This window comes from Akanthomyces muscarius (genome assembly GCF_028009165.1).
Source record: "Akanthomyces muscarius strain Ve6 chromosome Unknown contig_16, whole genome shotgun sequence".
NCBI classification, from domain to species: domain Eukaryota; kingdom Fungi; phylum Ascomycota; class Sordariomycetes; order Hypocreales; family Cordycipitaceae; genus Akanthomyces; species Akanthomyces muscarius.
In genome coordinates this window covers 180,362-205,404 of record NW_026611617.1, presented here as the reverse complement: position 1 = coordinate 205,404, position 25,043 = coordinate 180,362, and the positions used below count along the sequence as shown (strand labels likewise).

Sequence of the window (25,043 nt, the reverse complement as noted above, 5' to 3'; positions counted from 1 at the left end):
AGAGAACCGAGACGCAGACCGGCAAAGACTTCCTGGCCAGTCGCAGTGCGGTGCTACTCCCCTGGCGCCGCGTAGCTACAGAAATGACCCCAGCTAGTTGGCCAGCGTTAGCGGCAGACTAGCCATCACGGATCAATATTCCTGGCGGGTGGTAGCCGGCCAAATTACCAACTAATTCGATTCGAATCCACTGGGACAAGGCTGCTTGTGCTAGACAGTCACATGCCTCCAGTCAGCATCATCCTCATATTCTAATTACTTCGTAGGCCCTAGATTTCTGCGTTTTTCTCCTAATCATCTAATTCGTTGTCAATCTCGATTTCCATACCCAGCATCTCTCCCATGATTCTCTTAATGATAAAGTTTTGCGTTCCCGCTACCTGCATCTCATTCAGCACATGCGCCGCACTCTCCAGCGGACCCAAGTTAGCTGCATGGCCTTCGGCACCGCATGCCAGCATCAGGATGTAGCCGGTAAGAGTGGGCAGCTGTGTCTCGTTCTCAAGGTAGTCCAGCCCCAGGATTTGCCTGAGTTGCGGATCGCAGGCGTCTCGCACACTGCGAAACATCCTCCAGCACCACCGGTGCATCAGCATGTATGGGAAGCAAAACTCCACGGTTTCGGCCTGCATTGCGTTGGCCAGCGCTTGTGCCAGTTGGCCGAGAGAGATGCGAGGCTCGCTGGTTCTCTTAGATTGCCTCGGGTGGTTTTTGATTTCGTGTTGTAGCTTCTTCTTGTCCTTTAATTTCTGCTCATCTTCGATTTGGCCCAGGAAAGTCTGGCCAGTCTCTTCGTCGGTTTCCAGTTCAAATGTACTGAGCTCGACAATGCGTTCAACTTGTTCGGCCGTAAGCACAATGTCGCTGTCGTTGGCGTATCGCTCCTCGAACATGGTAGTGACTGGCGCATTCACTTTCAGACCACGTGGCCCTGCCTTGGACGCCAGTTCACGCCCTTTTCTGCTCTTCTTGCTCAGAGCAGCCGCCGAGACTCCCATTTGCAGGCAATACTTTTTGAACTGGTCCGCGAGCGTTCGTGGTTCTTCGCCACCCACAAAGAAGCTTTCTGGACCAAGAAGTGTCTTGGCAATGTCCATATCCTCCCATCGCCCCTTCAAAAGGCCACTGCTGTCCAGCGTGTTGTACAGATGCCCAGCATATTGAATAGAACCCCAAGCATCCGCTACCGCCAGAGCAGCTTCTCGATACCTGAATCGGTACTGATAGAGTACGAGCCCACAGATTATCGGCGACATGCGGAAAATTCGGTTAGCGTTGTCTTTGTTGGCTGGGACACCTTCGCGCCGGAGAAGTCGTTCCTGAACCTGGAATAGGGGGTCATTGCTAAGCCATACCATGCTGTCGCGCAGCTGCTTTAGCATTTGGTCATTAGAAGCCGGCCATGTCTTGATCTTCAAGTTCTTATGATACTCCAAGTGCGTCTTCAGATCGCCTACGATAAAATTGAGGTGAGTAGCAAACACCTGCCATCCTCTTTCAATGCCGGGGCCGAGCGTATATGTCACATCAAGGAATACCTGAGCCGCAAACACCAAGTAGAACGGTACGCTGCCTGTGCGCGTCATTTCCTTCATGCCACGGAGAAATTCATCGTGGACTGGCCAGGCTGGTGCACTCAGAACAACCGTCATCAAGTCCGTAAAGAAAGGCATCAAAAGGGCGCGATCATCGTGGAACTTGGCCGTGCCTGACTTTTTGGTACGGTCGCTGTTGATATCGAACGTTCCAAACGTACCATCTTGGTAGAGAGGTATTTCCCTCGGGTCGACGATAGCTTGGAAGCCGTCTATCAGACGAAAACACAGGAGAAATGTTTCGTTCGCTACGTCGTATGTGTCGTAGTTAAAGTTGTCCTTGGGATCTTGCTGATTATGGAAATCCTGCACTGAGAATCCCTTCATTAGGCATTTGACCATGTGGCACTTTTCAAGACACGTGTGGAGGCCGCCGTGTTTATCAATCAACGGCACAACATCCTCCATCATATTGCGCACAAGCTCAATGACGGTGTTGGTGGTAACAGCGGCGGGGACCACGTCAAAGCCTGCATCTTTGAAGCTTGACCAGATCGACCTCACATTCGCCCTCGCCTTGTTCATGTCATCCATAAGCACCCACAAGGCAAAAATTGCGTCCTCAAAGGACGGAGGAATTTCTGCAGCATAGTCGACAGGGTCGGCTTCGGCTTTCGCGGGTCTCTGGATATCCGGAGCCGATAAGAAGGCTTCGGATGGTTCGTAAACGGCGAGACCGGCGAATCGGTTCGGAAGAGTATCATCTTGGACTGAAGACTCGTCGCCATCCGGCGGTGCCATAAGCGATGTCAGAATAATTCGCACGTGTTTCAGCACTGCCATCAGTCAGATGCGGTTTCCGGCTGGATATATGCAGAGTGTCTTGCCGTCCACAAAGTTTTCATGTTTTGCATTCACTTCAGCATCAACGCTGGAGCCATGCTGCTCGAGCTTGGTTCCGAAGCTGGCGCGTGCTGCGATGGCACGATCAAGGGTAGATTGGAACGACATGGGGACGGGGATGACCTTTTCAAGGATGTACTGCGCAAGAACTGTAAAATCGCGAATGCGAATGACGTACTTGGCGGACGACGCAACATCGGGCTTGCTTGCAACTTTCTTTCCCTGCTTACGCGCCTTTCCTTTGAGGCGCCCTCCGCCCTTGCTGGGCTGGCTGGGAGGATCCGACAAGTCGCCCGGATTGAAGCCCGCTGCCTTTGCAGTTGACGCGAGCCATGACGCGATCGCATCGGTGTCCTTTTTGTATTCTAGATACGTACTGATGAGAATATTGGGCAGCATCGTGACGTTCTGTGATTGTTTTGATACTTTGCTTGTTAGTGCTCGATGCGGTCGTGCCAAAGGCCCAACGTTGCAGAGTGGAAATTTGAGGCGGGGTGGCGGGGTAAATAGTCTCGATGGGACGGGCTTGATTTCAAGCAACTGTTTGATAGAGACGGACTTGACAGGCTATGTATTCCCAAGCTCTCAATGATACGACGATCCGGTATATACACCTCTTGCCGCCGTGTTCGGTCATCGCATATGGGACGAAGCGGTGTGGTAGCCAAATGGTCTTGCAGGCGGATGTGACGAAGCGGCATTCTGCGTTGTGTGCTCAAACGATACTATGGCTTTATGCTGCCATTGTCACTAGTATTCTTGCCAGGAAAAAATTATTCATTTCTCTTCCCTCTCTGTGTACCAGCACGAGTGTATTTCACGCCCTTTCAATGCGGCCGATCATCATTAAGACGCTCATTTAAAATATCATGCAATTCAGTAGCCGTACAGAAAAATTATACCTGAGAAGTGCAAAGACGGAGCAAGCTGCAGTACATGTGCGAGAAAGCAAGCGAAACGGAGCGATGGAAATTGCAAAGCCAAGACAGCTTGCCGGGGCGACTGCCGAGTCCAAGATGACAAATGGTGATTCCATGATGCAATTAACGGTACCTCATAGCGCCGGCACTATAAAGTACTTCGCAATTCCGCGGCGATCATTAATCATAGTCAAAACGAGGTTCTACACATACTTTGAAGTATATAGGAAAAAAAATGCCCGACGACATTTCACCCTTTTCCATCAGAGTACCAGACACCGCCATCGAGCAGCTAAAAGCGAAGCTCTCAGCGGCGTCATTTACCGACCGTGTCGAGTTTTCCGACGATTGGAACTATGGCGCGCCTCTCAGTGACGTGAAACGCCTCGCCAAGCGGTGGGAAGACGGCTTCGACTGGCGAGAGCAAGAAGCTACCCTGAACCAGCTCCCTCATTTCACGACGCCAATCGAGGTCGACGGCTTCGGAAAGCTCAACATTCATTTTCTGCATCAGCGTAGCAGTAACGCGAACAGCATACCGCTCTTGTTTGTACACGGGTGTCCGTCCTCTAGTGCCTGTGAATTGACACATGAGCTAACGCGCTGTAGGGCCGGGCAGCTTTTTAGAAGTCGTCAAGCTCATCCCGCTACTGACCGCGTCCAAAGGCAAGCCATCTTTCCACGTAGTGGCGCCATCTTTGCCAAACTTTGGTTTCTCCGATGCTGTGCAGAAGCCTGGTTTCAGCACAACGCAATATGCAGAAACTGTGCACAAGTTGATGCTAAAGCTCGGCTACACAAGTTATGGTGTGTTCCCTGGCAAAGATGCCCACGTGAAATAATGATGAAGAGCTAACAATTATAAACGCAAGTCACGCAAGGCGGAGACTGGGGATTCATGATTACCCGACTCGTTGGGGCAAAGTACCCCGATCACTGCCTCGCGTCGCACGTCAACTTTGTGCGCATCCACAGCCCGCCAACCTTTACGCAGTCACCACTTCTATATCTCTGGAATTCCCTTACGCCCTACAATTCCACCGACAAGGCCGGCCTCGCTCGCTCCGCCTGGTTCCGCAACGAAGGCTTCGGATACAACGCGGAGCAGAGCACCAAGCCATCCACTCTCGGCTTCGCCCTCGCAGATTCGCCCGTCGCGCTGCTGGCCTGGATCTACGAGAAGCTACAAGACTGGACCGACGACTATGCATGGGACGACGACGAAGTCCTGACCTGGGTCTCCATCTACCAGTTCTCCAAGGCGGGACCCGCAGCAAGCGTGCGCATCTACTACGAGACCAAGCATGCGGAGGCAGACCAGTACGCGCAAGGCCTTCAGTATGTCCCGCAAGTGAAGCTCGGCGTATCTCTCTTTCCAAAGGACGTCGTGGTGCCCCCGAAACGCTGGGCACACAGCTTGGGTCCCGTAGTCTTTGCGGCCGTCCACAAGCAGGGTGGGCATTTCGCGGCCCATGAGCGGCCTGAACAGCTTGCCCGGGATTTGCAGTCCATGTTTGGCACTGCCGGCGGTGCGCACGACATTGCGAAAAGATTCGATGCCTCGCTGTAGATTCGATTCTTGTCTCTGAAATGTCGTTTACTAGCCTCGACTACTCACTTACGAATATACGAATGTGGAAGGTGCGGGGACTATGGAGAGGTCATGGTTAGTCACGGATAAGTGCCCTTGGTCGTATGCCGTATGCCCTTGTTATGCTCAACGGGTCAAGCTTTACGATGGCACGCAGTGGGCGCGACAGCTGTATAGTCGTCATGGTAAAGCAGCAAGACCATATATCAATGTCCGCGTTTTTCCAAGGACGAATTGTCAGGGCTATGCGTTTTGTCGCTTTTGCCTGTAATCGTCGACTTGATAGAAATTGGAGCGCACTGGAATTTCAAGCAGTTAACCAGCACTGGTAAGCTGGAACACCTCGCTCGGCAAGCACGTTGGTTCAGTAGCCTCGGGGCCTCGGAGTTTTCCGTCTTCACGTCTCCAACGAACCCGAGTCGCCGCCATAGAGACTTTTCCTGCTTGGTCGTCTTCACACTATTGGTCTCCCCCATCAGCGCTGCAGCTCGCGCCCCAGGCAGTGGTCGCTAGTGCTGATGATCGCCGCCCGGCTCCGCCGCCGGCGCACCGAAGAGCCGTAACGTAGCCTTGGTAGCGTGGTCGCGTGCGTGCCAGTGCGTGTGTAAGGCGCTGCATCTGGCATGCATGCTAGCTGAGGGCCCAGGAGCCTCAGACGTATTGACTCTTCTCCCTATCCACAAAGCGCAAGCACGTTGTGACCGCTGACTCGGTATTTCGCTGATCCTCCCCTCGTGCATGAGTCTGCCTAAGCCCTATCCACGGGCGGCAGGGCTCTACCGAGGATGCCGATGTAGACTTTATATTTTGACTTTCTTAACGAAAAAGGGGAGCAAATAAAAACTGTAATAGCGAGAAGAAGTACAGACGGCTATGTTCTCTTCTGATCTTGCGTAGAGGGCTTACTATAAATTTGAGCCTCTGTATCTGCTCGTCGCCTGATTGTTCGGAAGATTCCGTTCACAAGCGTCATGCCTCACGAGCCTTACAGTAACGCGCTGGCCGGGACGGTCATTCCGTTAGTCATGAATTGATCTATGGAGATTTTGGTCCATGGAGTCTATACGAGGGCGCGCCCATTTACCATCAAAGTAAGCTTCTTCTTATGAAACGTCGAGGCGCAGATCTCGATGGACTGCAATCAATCGATGTTGCTGGGCTGACCTGAAGCTTCTTGTGCCCGGCGTTGCCTTGATTCGGCAACGCTCCGACTGGTGGACCGGCTGGCGGAGCCGACCCCATGGTACAGATTACAGGCGCTCCTGCTAGCTCGTCTTTTATTTCCGGGAGTTGAGACTCTGTGCTGACAGATGACGCAGGGCTGGAGGCTGCTCCTCTTGCCCCCGTCTACTTAGAACTTTAAAGGTAGTGTAGAACTTGCCAGCAAGAGGAGCGATCACAGCATAGGCTGAAGTATTGAATGTCCATCCGATCAACCTCTTTGCAGGGCTGAGGGGAATGCAGATGCTAATTTATACCACGGCGTGCCCGGCTAGCCGGTTAGTTTGCTCTGCAGCATAGCATTTCGGTGGGCCATGCACCTTGCTGGCAGACCAGTTTTTAAGATTTATTCTTCTCGAAGGACACGGCCTTTGGACGATGTCGATCATTGTCTGGGGCCAGAATAAGCACTAGTCTTGCCTTGACATTCTCAATGAGTCGCTCAGCGTTCAATCAGAGACATTGTCAGAAACAGTACGTCATAGACTGCAAACCAACAAGCAACATGATCTATAAAGACTGATGTCCTGCCACGTTCAACTCGAAAATTGGTCTTCTCCTCATACAGCAAGCCTCCCAAAGTAAGCCGCGTCCATCATCACCATGCAGCTCACCCCCTCCGTCCTGTCGCTCGCCGCCTGCGGCCTCAGCGCCTTCACCCTCGTCGCCGCCGACGCGCACTGCGACACGCGCTACGGCACCAAGCACTGGATCGGGCCCTTCTGGGACCCCGACAGCTGCGGCAAGGGTAACTACGGAAAGTGCTACCCCAAGAAGGAGGACACGATGAAGCTGCTGTGGGACCAGTTCGACAAGGCCTTTGAGGACCTGTGCAAGGACGTCTCCTGCGAGGGCTCCTTCGACATCAAGTTCCCCGGTTCCGGCTGCGACTCCAAGAAGCTGGGCCCCAACAAGGCCTACTCGCTCAAGATCGAGGCCGAGTACACGCACGGCGACCGCGACGGCGTCAAGGAGGCCTACACAAACACCATCCAGAAGCTCAACAAGCAGAGCACCGACTGCGGCTTCTTCGACACGCCCGGCGTCAACCAGATCAAGGTCGAGATCCCCACCGACATCAACATTGTCCGCGACACGGGCGACCACGGCCTGCGCTCCACCATGCACATCATGCTCGACACCGGCGGCGAGAGCGCCTGCGGCCTCGTCAACGACATGTGGGGAACTGTTGGCGGCAGCATCCCTGGCGGCGCCCTCTTTGGCGCCATCCTCAAGGGTACCTGCAAGTAAAGGGGGGAGAGTGGAACAGAGTTGTACCAATGGTTGTATATATCAGACAGCTGTTACGCAATATACATAGAATGTGTTGAAAACCGATTCGTCTTGTGGCACTGCAAGCCTCTCGTGAGACAAGGAAGCTACCCACCACAAGTCGTTGGGTACTAGTTGTTTCCATATCTGTCAGCTGTGAACTGTAACAAAACTAGACCCTTTGAATCTACTTCACTGTTACTTTCATGCTGTTCAATTCTCCTATGCTGTAATGATCATACTGATTGTGGCAGTCTAAGTGGTGACGCCACGTGCCCTATTCTGAATAGTGAGGAACACTCCATAATAACTTATCCGTGATGCTACGTCCAATGAAAAATGATTGCAAAGAGGTGAAAACGATGATTTATTTTTTACAGTTCTAAAATTTGCAGAATCAGAGAATTACAATTACAGTCTCCGCGTCTGCTACTGCGCGCTCTTCTCAAACAAGTAGTGAGACACTCCCCAGACATCACCCCCGGCGTAGGCGAAAAGCTCCGAGCAGGCCAGGTAGAAGATTTGCCAGCGGTTGAACCAAGTAGCCGCGTCCTTTTCTCCGTACGTCTCAATCAGATGCGGCCAGATTTGCTTCTTATTCTTGGTCATGGCGGAGAGCCAGTCCTAGTTCATACCGTCTGGTTAGACTGTATTTCTCATTTGGGCGCGGAAAGCACAGCAAACTTACCTCGCACGTCTTGGAATAGTGCAAGCCGTTTATCCACCATTGGTTCTCGAGCGCGAGGTCTCGCTGAAAGTACAGCAAAAGATCCGCAGAGGGCATCGTGCCGCCCGTGAAAAAGTGCGTGGCCATCCAGCCATCCTCAAAGTCGTAGGGGGTGGTGCAGTGCGCGAAAATGTGCACAAAGAGTTTTCCGCCAGGCTTCAGGGCGCGGGCCACTTTTTGCATCAACAGCTCATAATTCTTCATATGTTCAAACAACTGCAAATGGATTAGTCTTTATGTCCAGTAGAAAAGGGCCGCAGCGGACAGCAGATGTACCTCGATTGACACGACGCGGTCAAACTGCTCGGGCTTAAACTCGTAGTCGACAACGTCGCCGGTGAGAACCTGAAGATTCTTCAAGCCTTTGCGCTTTGCTTCCCCGTCAATGTGCTCTTTTTGCGTCTTGGAGTTGGAAAAGGCCGTAATCTTGGCCGACGGCAGCTTTTCCGCAAAATACAGCGACGCCGAGCCCCATCCGCAGCTATTTTACGCATTCGTCAGCCCACGCCGAAGCGAAAAGCAAGTTTACATTCCCGCGGCAAAAGCTCACCCCAGGTCCAGAATCTGCATTCCGTCTTTCAGCTGGGCCTTGACAATGTACTCGTCCAGCATCGCCTCCTCGGCCTGCGCCAACGTTTCCTTGCCGGTCGGGTAGCGGCAGCATGAGTACTTCATGCGTGGTCCGAGACAGGCCGCCAGCACGCCCGTGCCGACCTCGTAATGCTGTTCGTTGGCGGTGTCTGTCGCGACGGCAATGGGCGACGTTCTCAGCTTCGCAACATAGTTCATCTTGTCCTGCGTGGCTTCCGTCGTGGACTGGGCCTGGATCGACGTCAGGCGGTCTCTGAGCAGGCGTCTGATGCCGGTTCGGATCACGACATGGGGCAGATAGCCTCCATCCAGGATCCAGTCTACGTACGTTCCGCAACGTTAGATTAGGCTGCCCATAATCGGTAGCCAGCTACACAGTCCAAACTCACCGTAATTCATGCTGGCGGCCGGGGCTAGTGGCTGTTGGCTAATGGCGAGGAAGGATTTTGTGCTGAAAAGTCTCTCAGCTGCGGGTGAGCTGGCTGGGACGTGAAAGGTGCAAGAAGCGTGGGTTATATATTGAAGCAAGCTGTCAGAGTGTCATGTTTATGCTAACCGGATGTAGCACGTCATTGTTTATCAGCCGGGTGCATCTTTGCAAGGGGAGATGCTGACGCTAACAAGCTGCCGGCACTCCGACGAAAGGATCGGTGGAGCTAATATTGCAATAGTTGAAGCTCCCGGTAGTTATGATGCAACACCTGAAACGCGAGCAGCGGCCATGGATATTTTTCTTTGCCTCTGATTTGGCCCATCATGTTTTCCCTTTTCGCATCAACAGGGAAATATATTCACTACGTCGAATTTCGCAAAGACTCGGATAGAGTAACATGGCATTTCGACGATCGGCCGCCACGACGCTAGGCAGCTGAATCGCCCCGCCAAATCGGGACACGTTTGGAATCAAATCACGACTGGTGTATTTCGTGGAGCCGGTATATTATCGGAAACGCATCGAGGTCAGCACACATGCTGGCCGTGGCGTTCTCTAGATTAATCTATTACTGGTATTTTGTACGACACAGCCACTGGTCATCGTCAAGTTGCGTCTCTGGTCTGCCAAGCGTTTGTAAAGACTGGTCGCTGCTCAAAAGGCGTTGTGGCAATCGGTCTGATCGGTCTTGACAATTTTGTCACGGGGCGTACCAAGCTTGACGGCGCGGTCAATCCAAGCCTGGAGCTGTTAGCAACGCTGGTCGATTCGCAAATTCTGCCTTGGCACTCACATCGAGGCTTTTCTCTTCCAAATGCTGCTCGCGGCTGAGGATGAAGAGGTTCGAAAAGTTGGCAGACTGCACAACGGCAATGTCGCCGGTATACTCTGGTAAAAGCTTGTCAGGTCACACGTCGACTGGCTAGAGGCTGTCGCCATACCTTGCACTATGTAGTTTGGGCCGTCGCAAGAGAGGGGAGGCTGTCCTGGGAAGCGAACGCGCAGCGCGCCGACTTTTCCGTATGTGGCGTCGGCGGCAACAGCCTTGCCCTCGATAAAAGTCTGCTTGTCCCCTCTCTGACAGGTGTTGTTGACATACAGACTCCCGTCGTCCTGTGTCCGGTTAATGTGGTGGCCAGGTGACGCGCGACGCACAGCTGCGGACTCACGTTGATGTCGTAGCGCGCCGAGATGCATTTGCAGCCGGCCGTGAAGCGAGCCAGGGTTCCTGCAAGCTGATACCATCTCCCAGGGTAGGTGTCGAGCTTGAAGCTTGCATCGGCCTGGGGATAAAAGCATTTGCCATCCCACAGCGCCGGGGCAACGCTGTCGTGCGACTGATCGGTGACGGCAGCGGCGCCGAGCCCCAGAAGAAACTGCTGAAGCTTCATGGTCGGAGGAGCAGTGATGGGCGGTAGCTAATTGACTCGGTGAATAGCCGGCGGGGTTTGGAGCAGAAGTGTTGAATCAAGCAAAACTGATGTGTCGATGGAAAAATCAAGCTCCGTTGAAGCTGTGCGGTTGGAGAGCTGTTGCATCAGAGGTATCTTGGTACTGTAGGTACCTAAGTTAGGGCGCGCTTGGGCTTAAAGGTGGCTGGATCGCTGCAACTCTTGTGGCATCGGTTCTACAGTGGGCTAAAGGTAATTCCGAGCGAACTGCCACCAAACCGCCATACATTAGCGCTCGGAATTACCTGGAGGCACTGTAGCAGTGGTAACGGCTAGCAGTGGTACCGGGTGCCACTCGAAGCTGCGAAGAAGCTAACGTTGGTACCAGTAAGCCCATAGTTGGCTGCAAGACACCGGGTGTATCCGTAATAAAATAATGAATGAATTTGTTGCAGCCTTGTTAGCTACCCAGATCTCTTACTTTTCACCTTTCACTTTTCCTTGGCCAAATGTCATCCAACTTTGAGCCATAGAGGCCCGTTCGAAGATGGCCACAGAGTTTTAGTAGAGGCGGCATAGCAGCCTAGCCGCAACGCCTAGCCCTCGTAAGAAAAGAGAGAAGAGTAATAAAGAACTCGAAACTCTGAGCAATAGGCCACTTCGCAGGCAGGGGCTCCTCTCGGTTATCAACTTTGGCAGGCGTTTCATTGCAAAGTCTCCGCACTCGAAAGACGGCCCCGATATACTCGCTCGCTCGGCCCAAATAATGGCTGTCAAGTTCGACGTTTCTGACAGCTCAACAATACTCACCAATACGAGGCCGAGTTTGGCGGGCGATGAAGACTGCGGGTTTGCATGCGCGAGGCCGAGAACGACCAGGCCCACCGCGGCCGCGAATAGAGCATTCGTGTACTCCAACTGTCGCTTATAGCTTTAAATGCGCCGCAGTGCGGCTTTTGAGATCGCGTCAGCGCTTAGTGAAGATCTCGAGTGAACAGACCTTGCTGCTCAAATGTACGAATATACTCCCCTGTCGCCACTTTTAGGCAGCTAACAGGTACGCCCTCTAAAGTTGACGCTTGGAGAATGCGCAGCCGCTTGGAGAATGATACGTATATTGTATAAATGCGAAATAGGAGAAACGAAAGCGCAAAGACGAAAGCCGTAGTATACTTTGTGTAAAAAAACGAAATAATTATTGCGTCCACCGTAACAGAAACGAGAACTTACTAAAGGCTAGTAGAAAGACAAGATAAAATGATCGCCTGCTGATTGTGACAGTCGAGAAATGAAACAAGCGAACTGGGAACGTACTGAAGAACCCTGCATGAACGCAGTAGAGAGTCCTCTTGATAGTTTCCAAGTCTACGTCAAAGAGTTTTAGCACTGATTAGGGGTTCGTATTGCTGGTAAATACTGGTGTGGCCGTTATGATCGTCTTGATTAGCCTCTGGTGTAGTGCCTCAGAGCACCCGGTATTGATATATTCCAAGCAGACGTGGGCAGTCACTCTGTTGCATATGATATTGGCTATACTAGATGTAGCGTAGCTGGCAGCGTGGGCTGGTTGCAAGATATTATCTGGTAGAGATAGTGCCAGGCTCTGGTACTTGTTGATAATGTACCTCTTAGCCTGTGTATATTTCTGGCGTCGGGTCAAAGGGCGGGCAAGGGGTTGGGCCGATGGAGAGAGAGACCGGGTAAACGCAAAAGTTCCTGATAAAAATAGCAGGGCGGTCCAAAATTGATGCCCTTTATTGGCATAATTTCCGCCTCGGCACACACGCATAGGACATTCCTGCGACCTGCCTATTCTGTCGACCCCTCCGAGGCGACGTTTGTCACCAGTACTTTCAAACTGTAGACCTGTTCCATTGAAAGCGCCGGGCAGTCAACATCTGCCTGTCAGTAGCTCTTTCGCAGAAGCTGGGAGACTCATAGCTTGTAGACAGCAAGGAAATGCTACATGATCCTGCTGGGAGCCGTTGCAGAAGTCATTGCGACTGTCGCGTGCTCTGTCTGTAGCTTGTGCGCTCGCCGGCCCCTCCCACCTTGCTGTACAGTCTCTGATGGTGACCGCTGGTGGCTTGGTGGTCTCTTCTCACCAGGGTAGCAACGATGGCTGGCGCCAACTAGACGGCAAAGCCGCCGCCGCCAATAGCGCCCATACTGGCTTCCACTGACTGAGAAGTCCAGCAGCGCTCTTGGCTCCTTCACCTCTGCTTCGCATGAATCTCAACATCTTTTTCTTTCCTGATTTGCAGCACCGGGACAGGATGTGTCTTTTTAAACTCGTTTCTCTACTTTCAGCCACATCCGTTGTCCACACGCTCGCTCGTAAATCGGGGAATTGACGGCCCGATCGATTCGCGGGATAGCTGACCACTGATGCAAATAGTTTCCGGACATGTGAATAACTTACTGCTCAGAGGTCGGATGCAGATCCCCGGCAACGGACAGTTGGCCTATGCGCCGGAACTCATAGCCGCTGACAGAAATGCAGCGCTTGGGACGGTACCTCAGGACGCGCGAAAATGTTCGCGCCTCTACATATATATCTGCGTCTGCTAGCTCATAGAGGATTGTTGGCCACCATTAGATGCTCGCCCGGTTGGCAGATGGCAAGCCGGTGCACCTCCTCTTCTGATGCAAAAAGAGCCGCGGTACGGAGTAGTATGCACTCTGTGCTACTTAGTCAATTGACATTTTTTTTACTTGGGTCGAGGTACTTATCCAGTAAGTATCGTTACATTAGGGAACTCGGCTGCCTACCTAAGGTCGTAGTCTGTAAAGTCCTTTTGTTTGCTCCACCTCATTCACCTGTTTCACTGGCCCGTTGGTGAGGCAAATCAGTCTAGCAGTCACTAACTCTCGAGCTAGTCAGTCTGACGGCACTAGCAGGCCGCTTGAGAGCTCTTCGCCGTTCCTCCAATCCTGAAAGGGAACCTGAAAGGATCCTGGCCCATCTTCTGACTGGTAGGGGCTGATTCTGATCTCGGGTCGCGATTCCGTGCTCATCCCGCCTGGGCCGTTGGTGCCCCGGGTTCGCCCTCCTTGCAACGCCCGATTATGTCGTCCGATTGTGTCGCTCACTCGAATCAAGCCCCATTTGTTTCTTGTGTCTAGCTAGCGGCCCGGTCGTCGCTCACTAATCCGTACATCTCAATCCATCATTGCTTCCTCGGCCCGCCAAACCTCCACCTCCGCATCCCTCCTCTCTGGTCATACTTCCACAGGCACGCAGACACCGAATGCGTGCAAACATCAACCATTCGTCTTCCTCACCTCTGCACACTGTTTTTCCCTACCACTTTGCATCTAGTTGATCCTCCGCACCCCGCCAGGATGGACGCTTCAATGGATAGCACTTTCGGGCCTGCCCTGCCTGACAAGTTTGACTTTACCCTGCTGTTTGAGCTCATCATGCTTGGCATGGTACCGGCTGGCGTGGTCATCTTGGTCATGCCCTTGTATGTGAAGAACATGACCAGCGCGACCAATTTAGTTCGGCCTGGTATTCTCCTCTGGGCCAAGGTCGCTACCGGCACTGCACTAGCCGCCGTGCAGCTTGCCAGCATCATTTTATGGCAGCATGCAGGCTTATATCGGTCAAAGCTGGCTTTTGCGGCTTCTGCTCTGTCGTTTGTCGCCTCCATATGCATCCTTGCCCTTCTATGTATAACCCATACCTTTTCGTTGCGCCAGTCCTCCTTCTTGAGTGTCTTTCTGTTTTTGACGATGCTCTTCGATGCAACCATAGTGCGATCCTATTTTCTGAGAGGCACACTTGACAGCCTCGGTGCATTGCAAGCTACTGTTGCCGTCCTGAAGTTTGCTCTCCTCGTAATCGAGGAGATACCGAAGCGTCGTCTCTTCCGCTCAGGCATGGTTCATCTTGGGCCAGGGGAAATTGTTGGCTTTTGGAACCGGGCACTGCTCATCTGGATCAACCCGATACTTCACCTAGGCTTCCGCCAAAATTTCACGGTCAAAGACTTGCCCCATATTGGAGACAGGTATGACTCCAGGCAGCTTTTTGACCTGTTTATGCCGCATTGGGAAAAAGGTGAGATTGCATCCCCCACTGAGCGAAGCCTTCTTTTTCCATTGCGATAGTGCTGACGGGGAGGCAGTCGATAAAACCTCGAAACTGCCACTAGCCAAGGCCTTCTTTTCCGCATTACGGTGGCAGTTTTTGATCCCTATTCTTCCTCGGCTCTGCTTCATTGGCTTTTCATTCAGTAGACCATTCTACATGGAGCGCGTGATTGACGCTGTTGGCAAATCCACGACAACTGATAAGGCGTCTCTTGAGATCCCCCACGGGCTTATTGGCGCTTCAATTCTCATCTTTGGCGGTCTCATGGTAATTGGATCACCTATGCCCATTTGAAATATAGTCAACTAACACGTCCCTCTAATCAGGTGTCGAGATCCATATTCCAGCGACTCGAATTTCAAGTGAACACTAGTACCCGAGGCATAGTTGTCGTTGCCATCTATGATAAACTTCAGAGGCTGAGCCTTGATGAGCTCGAAAAGTCCGCCGCCGTTACCGTCATGACAACCGACCTGGCTGGTTTTCAAGATGGTCTGAGCTATCTTCATTCGACTTGGTCATCTCTGGTGGAATTTGGCCTAGGCCTTTATGCTCTCTATACCTTCGTCAGCTACGCATGTTTTCTTATTTTTATACCCTCCTCTAGTAAGTCCGCTTTAATTTTCACAGGAAAAGAATTATGCGGTCTAATTTCTTAAATAGTTGCGGCGATAGGCACCTATCTAGTCACTAAGAAAATGGCAAATGCCAGAACCGTGTGGAATGCCAAGGTTGAAACACGCGTCGCCGCCACATCAAACATACTTGCACAACTCAAGAGCATCAAGGCTATGGGGCTAACAGATGCTGCGGCTGCCCTCCTACAGCACCATCGAATCGAGGAAATAGAAACATCGATGATGGAGCGAAATTCTCGTATCATGAATTTTGGAATTTGTAAGCTATCTAAATGCCGCCTCTCTTGCTATTGTCGGTTATTGACCATCGTCGGCAGATGCCTTTGGCGCTGCCATGACGCCGGTGGCTGTGTTAGCTGGTGCTAGATTTTGGACACGCGTGTCAAACCCGATGACGGTATCGGAGACCTTCGCCGCTTATGCAGCCATCTTCATCGCCGCTTTACCGCTTAATAGTCTGCTCGGCCATCTGCCATATTACGCAAGTGGTTATGCCTGCTTGGTCAGAATTCAAAAGTTCCTCACACTTCCCGAGCTTCGGGACCAGCGTGAGTGTGATGAGCCAGCGGAATACGAAGAAGAAACAGCAGAGAAGAGGGCGATAAGCACTCAGTCCTGCCCGTACGCTGTACAGATGAACAATGTCTCTGTCAGCTCTGACTTCTCAGGCCACATCCTGAAGGACGTTTCTTTACGTATCCCTAGCGGATCTCTTACTATGATTCATGGTGCTGTGGGCAGCGGCAAATCGGCTTTCCTCAAGACTCTCTTAGGTGAGCTTACTATCAACACTGGAACCATTAAAGTCAGTACGAAGAAGATTGCATATGCCAACCAGTCCCCATGGATACGGAACACTACAATTCGAGATTACATCACTGGCCCTCATGCATTCATTGAGGAGCTTTACAACGATGTCATATTTGCCTGCGCCCTCGGCAAAGATATTGAAGATCTTCCAAATGGTGATCAAACCATGACTGGTAGTAACGGGCGCAATCTCAGTGGCGGACAATGTCAACGATTGGTATGCTTAGTTCACCATCATGCTTGCCAGCATCTGTAACTAATATGACCTGAACGCAGGGCTTGGCGGCATGCCTGTTCGCGCAAACGTCAATTGTCTTGCTAGACAACGTACTAAGCTCTCTAGACACGGAAACGGCTGCAACGGTCTTCCAGAGAGTCTGTGGTCGAGACGGCCTGCTTCGCCGGTGGAAATCCACTGCGATAATGACCACGAGCCAACGTAAGCGATTTTACCCACATTCTCAAGAACATTACCCGGTTCCTTACCTAGTCTCTATTAGTTGGGCTCCTTGAAAAAGCAGACGTTGTTCTTGAGATTAGCCACCAAGGTCGTGTTCGCCTGACCAAGTCTGGCAATCGAGCTGATGCAACGAGTCGCACTAAGCAAGAGTTTCGAGAAGAGACTCCGGCGCCTGAAGCGCCTGCACCTGTGATGCCTGTCAAGTCTGAGCCGCCCCCGGCCGATGTCAGCAACCATGTGTCACACTCCAACGAGTTTGATAGAGACAGGCGACATGGAGACTGGAGACTCTACGGCTATTTCTTCCAGTCTGTCCACTGGCTAGTGGTTGTGCTCTGGTTAATCGTCACTGCCATAGCGGCCACGATGGAAAGAATGCCTCGTGAGTGTATTCTCCATCCTCCCTGACTCTAAATAGCTTCTAACCGACTGAAGAAATTTTTATGCGAATTTGGTTGAGTATAGATGCAGCGAACGATAAGTATTTTATAGGTTTCGAGGCTCTCAGCGTCTTCGAAATCATCCTCACTTGCGCCGCAGGTGCGCAATTCTTGAAGCAGATCGTACCAAAAAGCTCAGCCGAATTGCACTGGAGGCTTCTGCAAACTGTTATGGAGTCAACGTTACCATTTCTCAGCCACACAGATGCTGGGTCTCTTCTGAACCGCTTCAGCCAAGACATCTCTTTAATATCCCAACGCATGCCTATTATGCTTTCAGCGACGGTTTCCATGTTTTTTAACGTTCTCGTTGATATGGGAATCATTGCATCTGGAGCAAAATTCACACCACCCATCATTATCTTCCTTTTCGCAGTTTTATATGGTATCCAGTACTTTTACCTGAGAACCTCACGCCAACTACGATACCTGGAGATAGAAACAACATTCCCGCTGGTCACTCATTTCACGGAGATGAATTCCGGGATGGCTTCTATTCGTGGTCTGCGCTGTCAACAGCATTTTAGAAAAGAGCTGATTATGCGTCTTAATCACTCCCAGCGGCCGTTTTACTATCTCCTCTGCATACAGCAATGGCTTACATTGATGCTGGATTTCACCACATTCGTCGCTGCTGTGGTTTTGATCAGCATCACAACACTGTACCCTGGTTCTAGTTCCGACAGCGCTATCGGCTTGGCCTTACTGAACTTGATCTCCTTCAGCACTACTGCATCATACTTTCTACAGACGTGGGTTCACTTAGAAACAAGTCTCGGTGGTCTTGCTCGAATTCAGTCCTTCTGCAAGGATACTCCTGTGGAGAGGGATCCCGTAAATGCAGAGCCACTACCGGAGAATTGGCCATTAACAGGCAAGATCGACTTTAACTGTGTCACTGCCAAATATATGTAGGTGTTCAAATCTACCTGAAATAGAGATATAAGTCGATGTACTAATGCTTTTGCAGTGGACCGTCGGGTGAGGACCGTGCTGCACTCCAGAACACGACAGTCAGCATTGAACATGGCCAAAAGGTCGGCATCAGCGGCCGCACTGGAGGGTAATTTCTTATTGTGCGACACCGTTAGATTTTATGTTTGCTGACGATACCTAAAAGCGGTAAAACTTCGATGATGCTTGCCCTGCTGAATTTAATGGAATTCTCTGGTAGTATCAACATCGACGGACGCGGGATCAAGACGATTCCACGTCACATCCTGCGTTCGCGGATCACTACAATGACACAGGAAGGTGTTGAGTTCAAGGGAACGATCCGCATGAATATATTTCCATTTACGATAACGCCCCCTCCAGATGATGAAATCATCGCGACGCTTGGACGCGTCGGTATTTGGGAGCACATCAACCGACATGGTGGTTTGCATGCCGATATCGTCAATGCCGGTCTCTCCCATGGCCAGAAGCAGCTATTGTTTCTCGCCCGAGCGATTCTTCATCAGAGAAGTATGAAGACGAAAATTGTTCTCGTTGATGAGGCGACCAGCTCCCTGGATTCTGAAACAGATGCGACGATGCAGGAACTGATGGCCGAAGCTTTTGCAAACTGTACTGTCGTGACCATTGCGCACCAGGGAGATTACTCTGCCGGAAAGGATTTGATCGTCGAGCTCGACTCGGGTAATGTGGTGAGAGTAGAGCGTCGCAGTACAAGAACCGGAGAGTGGGTTCCAAGCTGCTAGATTGCCGTTAGACTAAGAGAAGGTGTCACACATCCCGAGCAAGAATACATTTCTGGTCGCATACAAGACGTAAGAAGAACAAACCGTTTCCTCGCAGTGGGGCGCAATAGTTGTCTCGGCATAGACTCTGTCAACTGGAAGTAGTCCGGCGTGATAATCGGAGCTTGACCAGGACCTCTGTCGAACTCAGCCGTGATGTCTGAAATGCAGTAGACCCTGTCCCTCACCGCATTAGCTTTACTTACACCAGCCATGTAAACGATCTCGCGGAGCTGTTCTTCTTAACATAATTTTCCGAGCAAAGTATTGAGCAGCTTCTTAATGGCTAATGACTATCTAGCTCTCCGGGCCTAATAGTTAAGTAGCTTCTCGCTTGGCCATTCGTTATTTCTCGCTCGTCGATGCCTCTCAGCAGTTCTTTCTTGGCAGTGGTCCCGGCTCGGTACATTATTCTCCTTGGTGGCGGGTTAATTGCTTTTCACTATTTTCTTGTGCATTCGTTCACTTGATCTTTTTTGGCCCCTGACCCGTTGGCGTCTTTTTGCGCCACGTATGCTGATGTCAGACCGTAGCTGGAAATCGTGTCGTGGCCAAAAGTCGTGCAGTGGCCAAAAGTCTTGTTGTTGCTAGCTAAAACTCCTGCTTGTAGCGTGAGGCTTGGCTAGGCAAATACTAGTTATGACTTGTACGGTGTAGAGAGCTTGTGCGCGCGAAAGACCTGAATCACAAACGCGACAGAGAAGAAAACATCATTGTAAATTCGACAGCCAATCGACAGCCTGATCTGGCCAACTGACAGAAGTTATCCGGGAAGCTTGACTTGACAGAGCGCGTGCGCGACGGACCGTTACGTGCTGTAGTTAGGCTCCTCTTTCTGTCCCCAGCCTTGTACATGACGACTTAGGCGTTTTATTTCTTTCTGCCTCGCCAGGTGTCTAGGTGCTATCAGCATCCTTCACGGATAGAAGCGCCCACAGAATATTTCAGAAGGTACCTTGGTGGCTGTCAGGATGCGATCTCGTCAGGTCCCGTGTGGTAGCAGTCAAGTACATAAGTACCACTATTCCCGCCCTGTAGTAGATGCAGTACACTTGGCTGCTTGGATACCTTTTCATCTTGGTACCCTCAACTAGCCCCTCCCCATCACCGGACTGGGTACTAAGATATATAGACGCTATCCACAAGACGCCAGACTTTTTTACTCCAGTTGACATGGATGCCAAGTTGCGCACGAGAAATTCATTCGAACGAGAAAAGAGACAACATCAGCCTCAGCTGTCCCCACACCAAATATGACCAGTCCCTCGGTCATCACATCAGCCTTGTCCGTTGCTCGAGTCTTAACCGTTTCCCCTTCGCTAGACCGTTGGACAACAACCGATAGTTATCGTGCGCCTTTCGCCTAGCCAAACTGTACTGGGTCATGGAGATGGTTTTCGCTTCATCTTCAGCTACCGAAGCGCTATAAAATCATCAACAACAATTCGCAATCCTCGCGATGGCGTGGCTCGTGGCCTCATTGGCCGCCCTCGCGCTCGCCTACATTTCCTACCAGCTCTACGCCTTTCAACGACTGCGACACATACACGGTCCTACGCTGGCGTCTTGGACAAATCTCTGGCTGGTGTACGCGCAGCTCACGGGTCGGATACACATTATACTTGATGAGCTTGTTTTAAAACACGGTCGGTCAGCTCAGTGTCTGTGGCGCGCAACGCGCTGTCGCGCACCAGGTTCTCCTCGCTGATTCAATGTGCGCAAATCAGGCCCTGTCGCCAGAATTGCCCCTGATTGGGTAGTCTGTGGTGACCCAACAGAAATACGTAAGATTTGGGGCGCGAGATCCCGCTGGACCAGAGCCTGGTGGTACCGCGGCATGCGCATCGACCCTTATCAAGACAGTTCGTTTTCCACCCGCGACGATGCTCTGCACAACGCCATTCGCAGCAAGCTCATACCGGGCTACAGCGGTAAGGAGGTCGACAACTTGCACCAACTTGTCCAAGACCAGGTCCAAGGTCTGATACACCTCCTCGAAAGGCACGTCGCGGATGGCAGCGGCTCCTGCATCCTCGACATGGCGCAAAAGATTCAGTATTTTGCACTCGACACCATTTCTTCCCTCGCCTTCGACAGCCCGTTTGGTTTCATGGAGCAGGATGCGGACAAGTTTCGCTACATTGAGACGACCGGAAACACGGTCTACATCCTCGTCGCGACGGCGCTCATCCCTGGCGTCATCAGCTTGATACAGTCGCCTTACCTCCAGTGGATTGCGCCCAGCATCAAGAACATGGCCGGTATCGGAGACATTATTCGAATGGCCGAAAGGGTTGTCGCGGAGCGCTATGGCACAAATCCGCTGGTGAAGCAGGACATGCTGGGCTCGTTCGTCAAGCACGGCTTCTCACAAAAAGACGCCGAAACGGAAGCGCTCATCCAAATCATTGCTGGGTCTGAAACGACGGCCACAGCTATCCAAGCCACCATTCTACACATAATCACCTCATGCAACGCCTACTCTTGCCTGCAAAGCGAGATTGCCACTGCCGAGAAGGATGGCCGTATATCCACCCCCGTCACCAACGCAGAGGCGCAGTCGCTTCCCTATCTACAGGCTGTCATCCTGGAAGGCCTTCGTATGTTTCCGCCTGCCGCAGCTCTTTATCCAAAAGTCTGCGATACAGACGAGGTTCTATGCGGTGTTTCCATTCCTGCGGGCACCAACGTGGCTTGGTCGCCGTGGACCATCATGCGGAGCAAGGAAGTCTTTGGGGCAGATGCCAACCTTTTCCGTCCCGAGCGCTGGCTGGGCGCTTCCAAGACCAAGGCCATGGAGCAGACTGTCATGATGGCCTTTGCATCAGGCAGCCGATGGGAGTGCCTCGGCAAAAACATAGCCCAGCTTGAACTAAACATGGTCTTCGTCGAGGCAAGTAGCACAATGTACGAGTACATGTTGCAAACAAGTACTGACAAGTTGTAGCTTTTTCGGCATTTTGAATTCACTCTGGTGAATCCCACGAACCCGTGGAAGTCGTTTAATGCTGGCATGTTCTCTCAGAGCGATCTTCACATTGCTGTTACTCGCAGAAATGCCATGTAGGCGATCGACTTCATCGAGCTGATGCATCGTGCGTAGTGCTGGGTCCCCAGATCGGATGCGGTGCTTCAAGCCCGAAGTGCAGCTGCCGCGCACCTGCAACAGCAACCATCTCGGGGCTCTTCGGTAGTCCAGCATGGTGATCAAGCCACCGTCGTCTAGGCAGTTGACAGCATGACACGAAATATTGAATCGCTCCAGAATTGTAAGCCAAAGGCGCCACTGTTTAAATCGGGCTCTTGCGAGATGCTGACTCTTTGGATTTGAGGCTTCGCAGACCCAGTGGCCCACCACCTAACTAGCACCATGGACGTCGAATTGTCTGCCCAGCGCTGGCTGTGGCTGCCAACTGGTCCCGATCAGAGGCTTAAAGAGCTACCCCAGGCTAGTCTTTGGTATGCGATGCATAAACGGTCCAATTAGCAAGTAGCCAGTCTCATCTTCGCTCCTCAATCACAAAGGCTGTGTACTTTGCAGTATCACTAGCATCGTGGTCATTGTCCAAAGTCAATTGCATGTGATTAACGGGCATTTTACCGCTGCAAGGAGGCCAGCTACCCCGGCGAGCGGGACTGGCGCCCGTGGGGGTTTTGACATTGCCCGGGGCTTTGGTGGATATAACTTATAACGTGGCTAGGAGCGCCCCCGGATCTGTCGCGGCCTTAAGACGGGCTGGCTGGCCTGAACGAGTTGGGACTTTGGCCAAGCGCACGCCCGGCCAAGGAACAAGATGTCCAAAACGCCACGGCGTTGCCGACAACGGACTGACAGCAAACCAGCGACTACTTCCCTTTGAGGCTCATTTGCCAAAACAATCTCTGATCCATCGACGGGGTTTTGTTCTCTACCGCGCCAATTGCAATGCCTATAATTTGACGAATGGTCTATGCAATACGTCATACAACTGGAGAGTCCGGGGTGCGCTACCCACTTGGTGTCCATGATTGACACTGCTAGGATGACATCTATCCCGTACTGGTGGAAGCTCCGAGGTCTTTGGTCGGGGCAAGCAAAATGATTTGGGTAAAAAATGGGCGTCCGTTCAAGGGCAGCAGAGCATGTCGCAGAATATAAATATTGCCATGTCGTGCTGCTCACCATCCCCCCAGTCGCACCACGCTCATCGCTTTCGGCATCAACACTCTGCCCAGCATGTGGACATCAACAGCCGGCCTCGACGGCCGAAAGCTCCGGCTAGCCATTACCTTCACTTCCATCGTCGGCTTCTCCCTCTTTGGGTACGATCAGGGCCTGATGTCGGGCATCATCTCCGGCGAGCAGTTCACGAAAGAGTTTCCCGCCGCCAACGTGCCGGACGACGCATCCGACGCAACCTCCCGCCACGTTTCCGTCATCCGCGGCGCCATCACCTCGTGCTACGAAATCGGCTGCCTTTTCGGCGCCATCTTCACCCTCGTCTGGGGCGAGCGCATCGGCCGCACGCGCCTCATCCTCAGCGGCGGCGCGCTCATGATTGTCGGCGCCGTCATCTCGTGCTCTGCGTTTGGCCCGCACTGGGGTCTGGGCCAGTTCGTTGTCGGCCGCGTCGTGTCCGGGATCGGCAATGGCATGGACACGGCAACGATCCCCGTGTGGCAGTCAGAATGCTCCAAGGCGCACAACCGCGGCTTCCTCGTCTGCTTCGAGGGCGCCATCATCGCCGTCGGCACGCTCGTGGCCTACTGGCTCGACTTTGGCTTCTCGTACATCGACACGTCTGTGCAGTGGCGCTTCCCCGTCGCCTTTCAGATCCTCTTTGCCGTCGTCATGATGCTGGGTGTCTTGGCGCTGCCAGAGTCGCCTCGGTGGTTGCTGCTCCGCGGCCATGAAAAGGAGGCGGTCCATGTTCTGGCCAAGCTCAACGGGACGCACGAGGAAGATGCATCGGTGAGAGAAGAGATTGGCCTCATGAAGGCCGAGCTACACGCATCCAAGAGCGAAACATCCGAGTGGAAGGCGCTCTTCACGTTCGGAAAAACGCAGGAATTCCAGCGCATGATGATAGGCTGTTCGGGACAGTTTTTGCAGCAATTCAGTGGCTGCAACGGTGCAATTTACTACTCTACGCTTTTATTCAAACAAAACCTCCACATGTCAGATCGCATGTCGCTGGTTCTTGGTGGTGTTTTCGCCACCGTTTACGCCATTTTCACGCTGCCGTCCTTCTTCATGATCGAGAAGGTAGGACGTCGAAAGCTATGGATTATCGGTTTTCTCGGCCAGGGACTCAGCATGTTCATCACAATGGGCTGCTTAGTTCATCCCACGACGCAAAATTCGAACGGTGCTGCCGTCGGCATCTTCCTGTTCATTGCCTTCTTTGCCTTTACGATTCTGCCGCTGCCCTGGATCTACCCTCCTGAGATCAACCCGCTGCGTACCCGCACGCGAGCGGCGGCCCTGTCCACCTGCACCAACTGGCTATGCAATTTTGCCGTCGTCATGTTCACGCCCGTCTTCTCAGACACCAGCCCCTGGGGCATCTACCTGTTCTTCGCCCTGGTCAACATGGTTGCCGTCCCCTTTGCCTACTTTTTCTACCCCGAGACGTCGGGTCGCCATCTCGAGGAGATTGACCTCATCTTCGCCAAGGCCCACGTCGAAGGGAAGTGGCCGTTCCAGGTCGCCCAGCAGATGCCCAAGCTCCACAACGAGGAAATCCTCGAAATGTCGGCTCAGCTCGGCATGGGGCGCCCTGGTATCAGCTCCTCGTTTGCCAATTCTGAAAATAGTGTCGAGAAGAGGACGAGCGCGGAAAAAGACAATGAAAGCCCGAGCGGTGCTACTGTTTAGACTCCGCAATCGATGAGAGACTTTCAGTGCTATCGGCAGTAACAGTATAGACGCAGGAATATAAATATAGGTCAATGTTACGTGATAAACTATTTCCACGGCTAGCTAGTCTACAGTGGGTGTGATGACAGCTTCCAAGTCCAGGATGAGCTCTGAGCCTTCCAGGTCTGCGATAAAGGTGGTTGTAGGCTTGACGATGGGCGTGCTTGGCAGATCAGTTGTCATTGTATGTAAGCATCATTGCTAACCGAATTGCCACGCGTCATCACGCTATCCGGGAGGAGCCCCCGGCCTCGACACGTAGGGCTGCACTGGTTCGTCCCAGATTGTCAGCCCTGCGGACCAAGACTGTACTAAGCTGTGCGCTAAGACGTCTCGCCAGAAGAATGTCCTGAATTTTCGACAACATTGTT

General features: G+C 52.3%; 8 protein-coding genes across 8 annotated transcripts; 5 read left to right on the top strand and 3 right to left on the bottom strand.

The window, feature by feature from the left end:
- Positions 1–290: 290 nt before the first annotated feature.
- On the bottom strand, positions 291–2,837 carry LMH87_008073 (uncharacterized protein; the record flags this gene model as incomplete). Its single annotated transcript, XM_056202643.1, has 2 exons — positions 291–2,371; positions 2,423–2,837. 2 exons carry the CDS (start codon positions 2,835–2,837, stop codon positions 291–293), a joined length of 2,496 nt encoding a protein of 831 aa, XP_056057160.1.
- A 756-nt stretch (positions 2,838–3,593) lies between these two features.
- LMH87_008072 (uncharacterized protein) lies at positions 3,594–4,928 on the top strand (the record flags this gene model as incomplete). Its single annotated transcript, XM_056202529.1, has 3 exons — positions 3,594–3,918; positions 3,968–4,165; positions 4,231–4,928. 3 exons carry the CDS (start codon positions 3,594–3,596, stop codon positions 4,926–4,928), a joined length of 1,221 nt encoding a protein of 406 aa, XP_056057159.1.
- A 1,845-nt stretch (positions 4,929–6,773) lies between these two features.
- Positions 6,774–7,421, top strand: LMH87_008071 (uncharacterized protein; the record flags this gene model as incomplete). Its single annotated transcript, XM_056202413.1, has 1 exon — positions 6,774–7,421. One exon carries the CDS (start codon positions 6,774–6,776, stop codon positions 7,419–7,421), a length of 648 nt encoding a protein of 215 aa, XP_056057158.1.
- A 450-nt stretch (positions 7,422–7,871) lies between these two features.
- On the bottom strand, positions 7,872–9,159 carry LMH87_008070 (uncharacterized protein; the record flags this gene model as incomplete). Its single annotated transcript, XM_056202298.1, has 5 exons — positions 7,872–8,066; positions 8,131–8,385; positions 8,446–8,650; positions 8,720–9,080; positions 9,150–9,159. The coding sequence occupies 5 exons, from the start codon at positions 9,157–9,159 to the stop codon at positions 7,872–7,874; spliced, it is 1,026 nt and encodes a 341-aa protein (XP_056057157.1).
- A 688-nt stretch (positions 9,160–9,847) lies between these two features.
- On the bottom strand, positions 9,848–10,584 carry LMH87_008069 (uncharacterized protein; the record flags this gene model as incomplete). Its single annotated transcript, XM_056202183.1, has 4 exons — positions 9,848–9,934; positions 9,987–10,081; positions 10,135–10,306; positions 10,363–10,584. The coding sequence occupies 4 exons, from the start codon at positions 10,582–10,584 to the stop codon at positions 9,848–9,850; spliced, it is 576 nt and encodes a 191-aa protein (XP_056057156.1).
- A 3,345-nt stretch (positions 10,585–13,929) lies between these two features.
- On the top strand, positions 13,930–18,734 carry LMH87_008068 (uncharacterized protein; the record flags this gene model as incomplete). Its single annotated transcript, XM_056202067.1, has 10 exons — positions 13,930–14,650; positions 14,718–14,950; positions 15,010–15,289; positions 15,347–15,580; positions 15,639–16,348; positions 16,408–16,570; positions 16,632–16,973; positions 17,027–17,942; positions 18,002–18,094; positions 18,152–18,734. The coding sequence occupies 10 exons, from the start codon at positions 13,930–13,932 to the stop codon at positions 18,732–18,734; spliced, it is 4,275 nt and encodes a 1,424-aa protein (XP_056057155.1).
- Positions 18,735–20,232: 1,498 nt separating this feature from the next.
- LMH87_008067 (uncharacterized protein) lies at positions 20,233–21,840 on the top strand (the record flags this gene model as incomplete). The annotated part of the gene is made up of 5 exons (XM_056201952.1): positions 20,233–20,419; positions 20,501–20,529; positions 20,592–20,635; positions 20,703–21,666; positions 21,721–21,840. 5 exons carry the CDS (start codon positions 20,233–20,235, stop codon positions 21,838–21,840), a joined length of 1,344 nt encoding a protein of 447 aa, XP_056057154.1.
- Positions 21,841–22,989: 1,149 nt separating this feature from the next.
- LMH87_008066 (uncharacterized protein) lies at positions 22,990–24,630 on the top strand (the record flags this gene model as incomplete). The annotated part of the gene is made up of 1 exon (XM_056201831.1): positions 22,990–24,630. One exon carries the CDS (start codon positions 22,990–22,992, stop codon positions 24,628–24,630), a length of 1,641 nt encoding a protein of 546 aa, XP_056057153.1.
- Between the last annotated feature and the right edge of the window lie 413 nt (positions 24,631–25,043).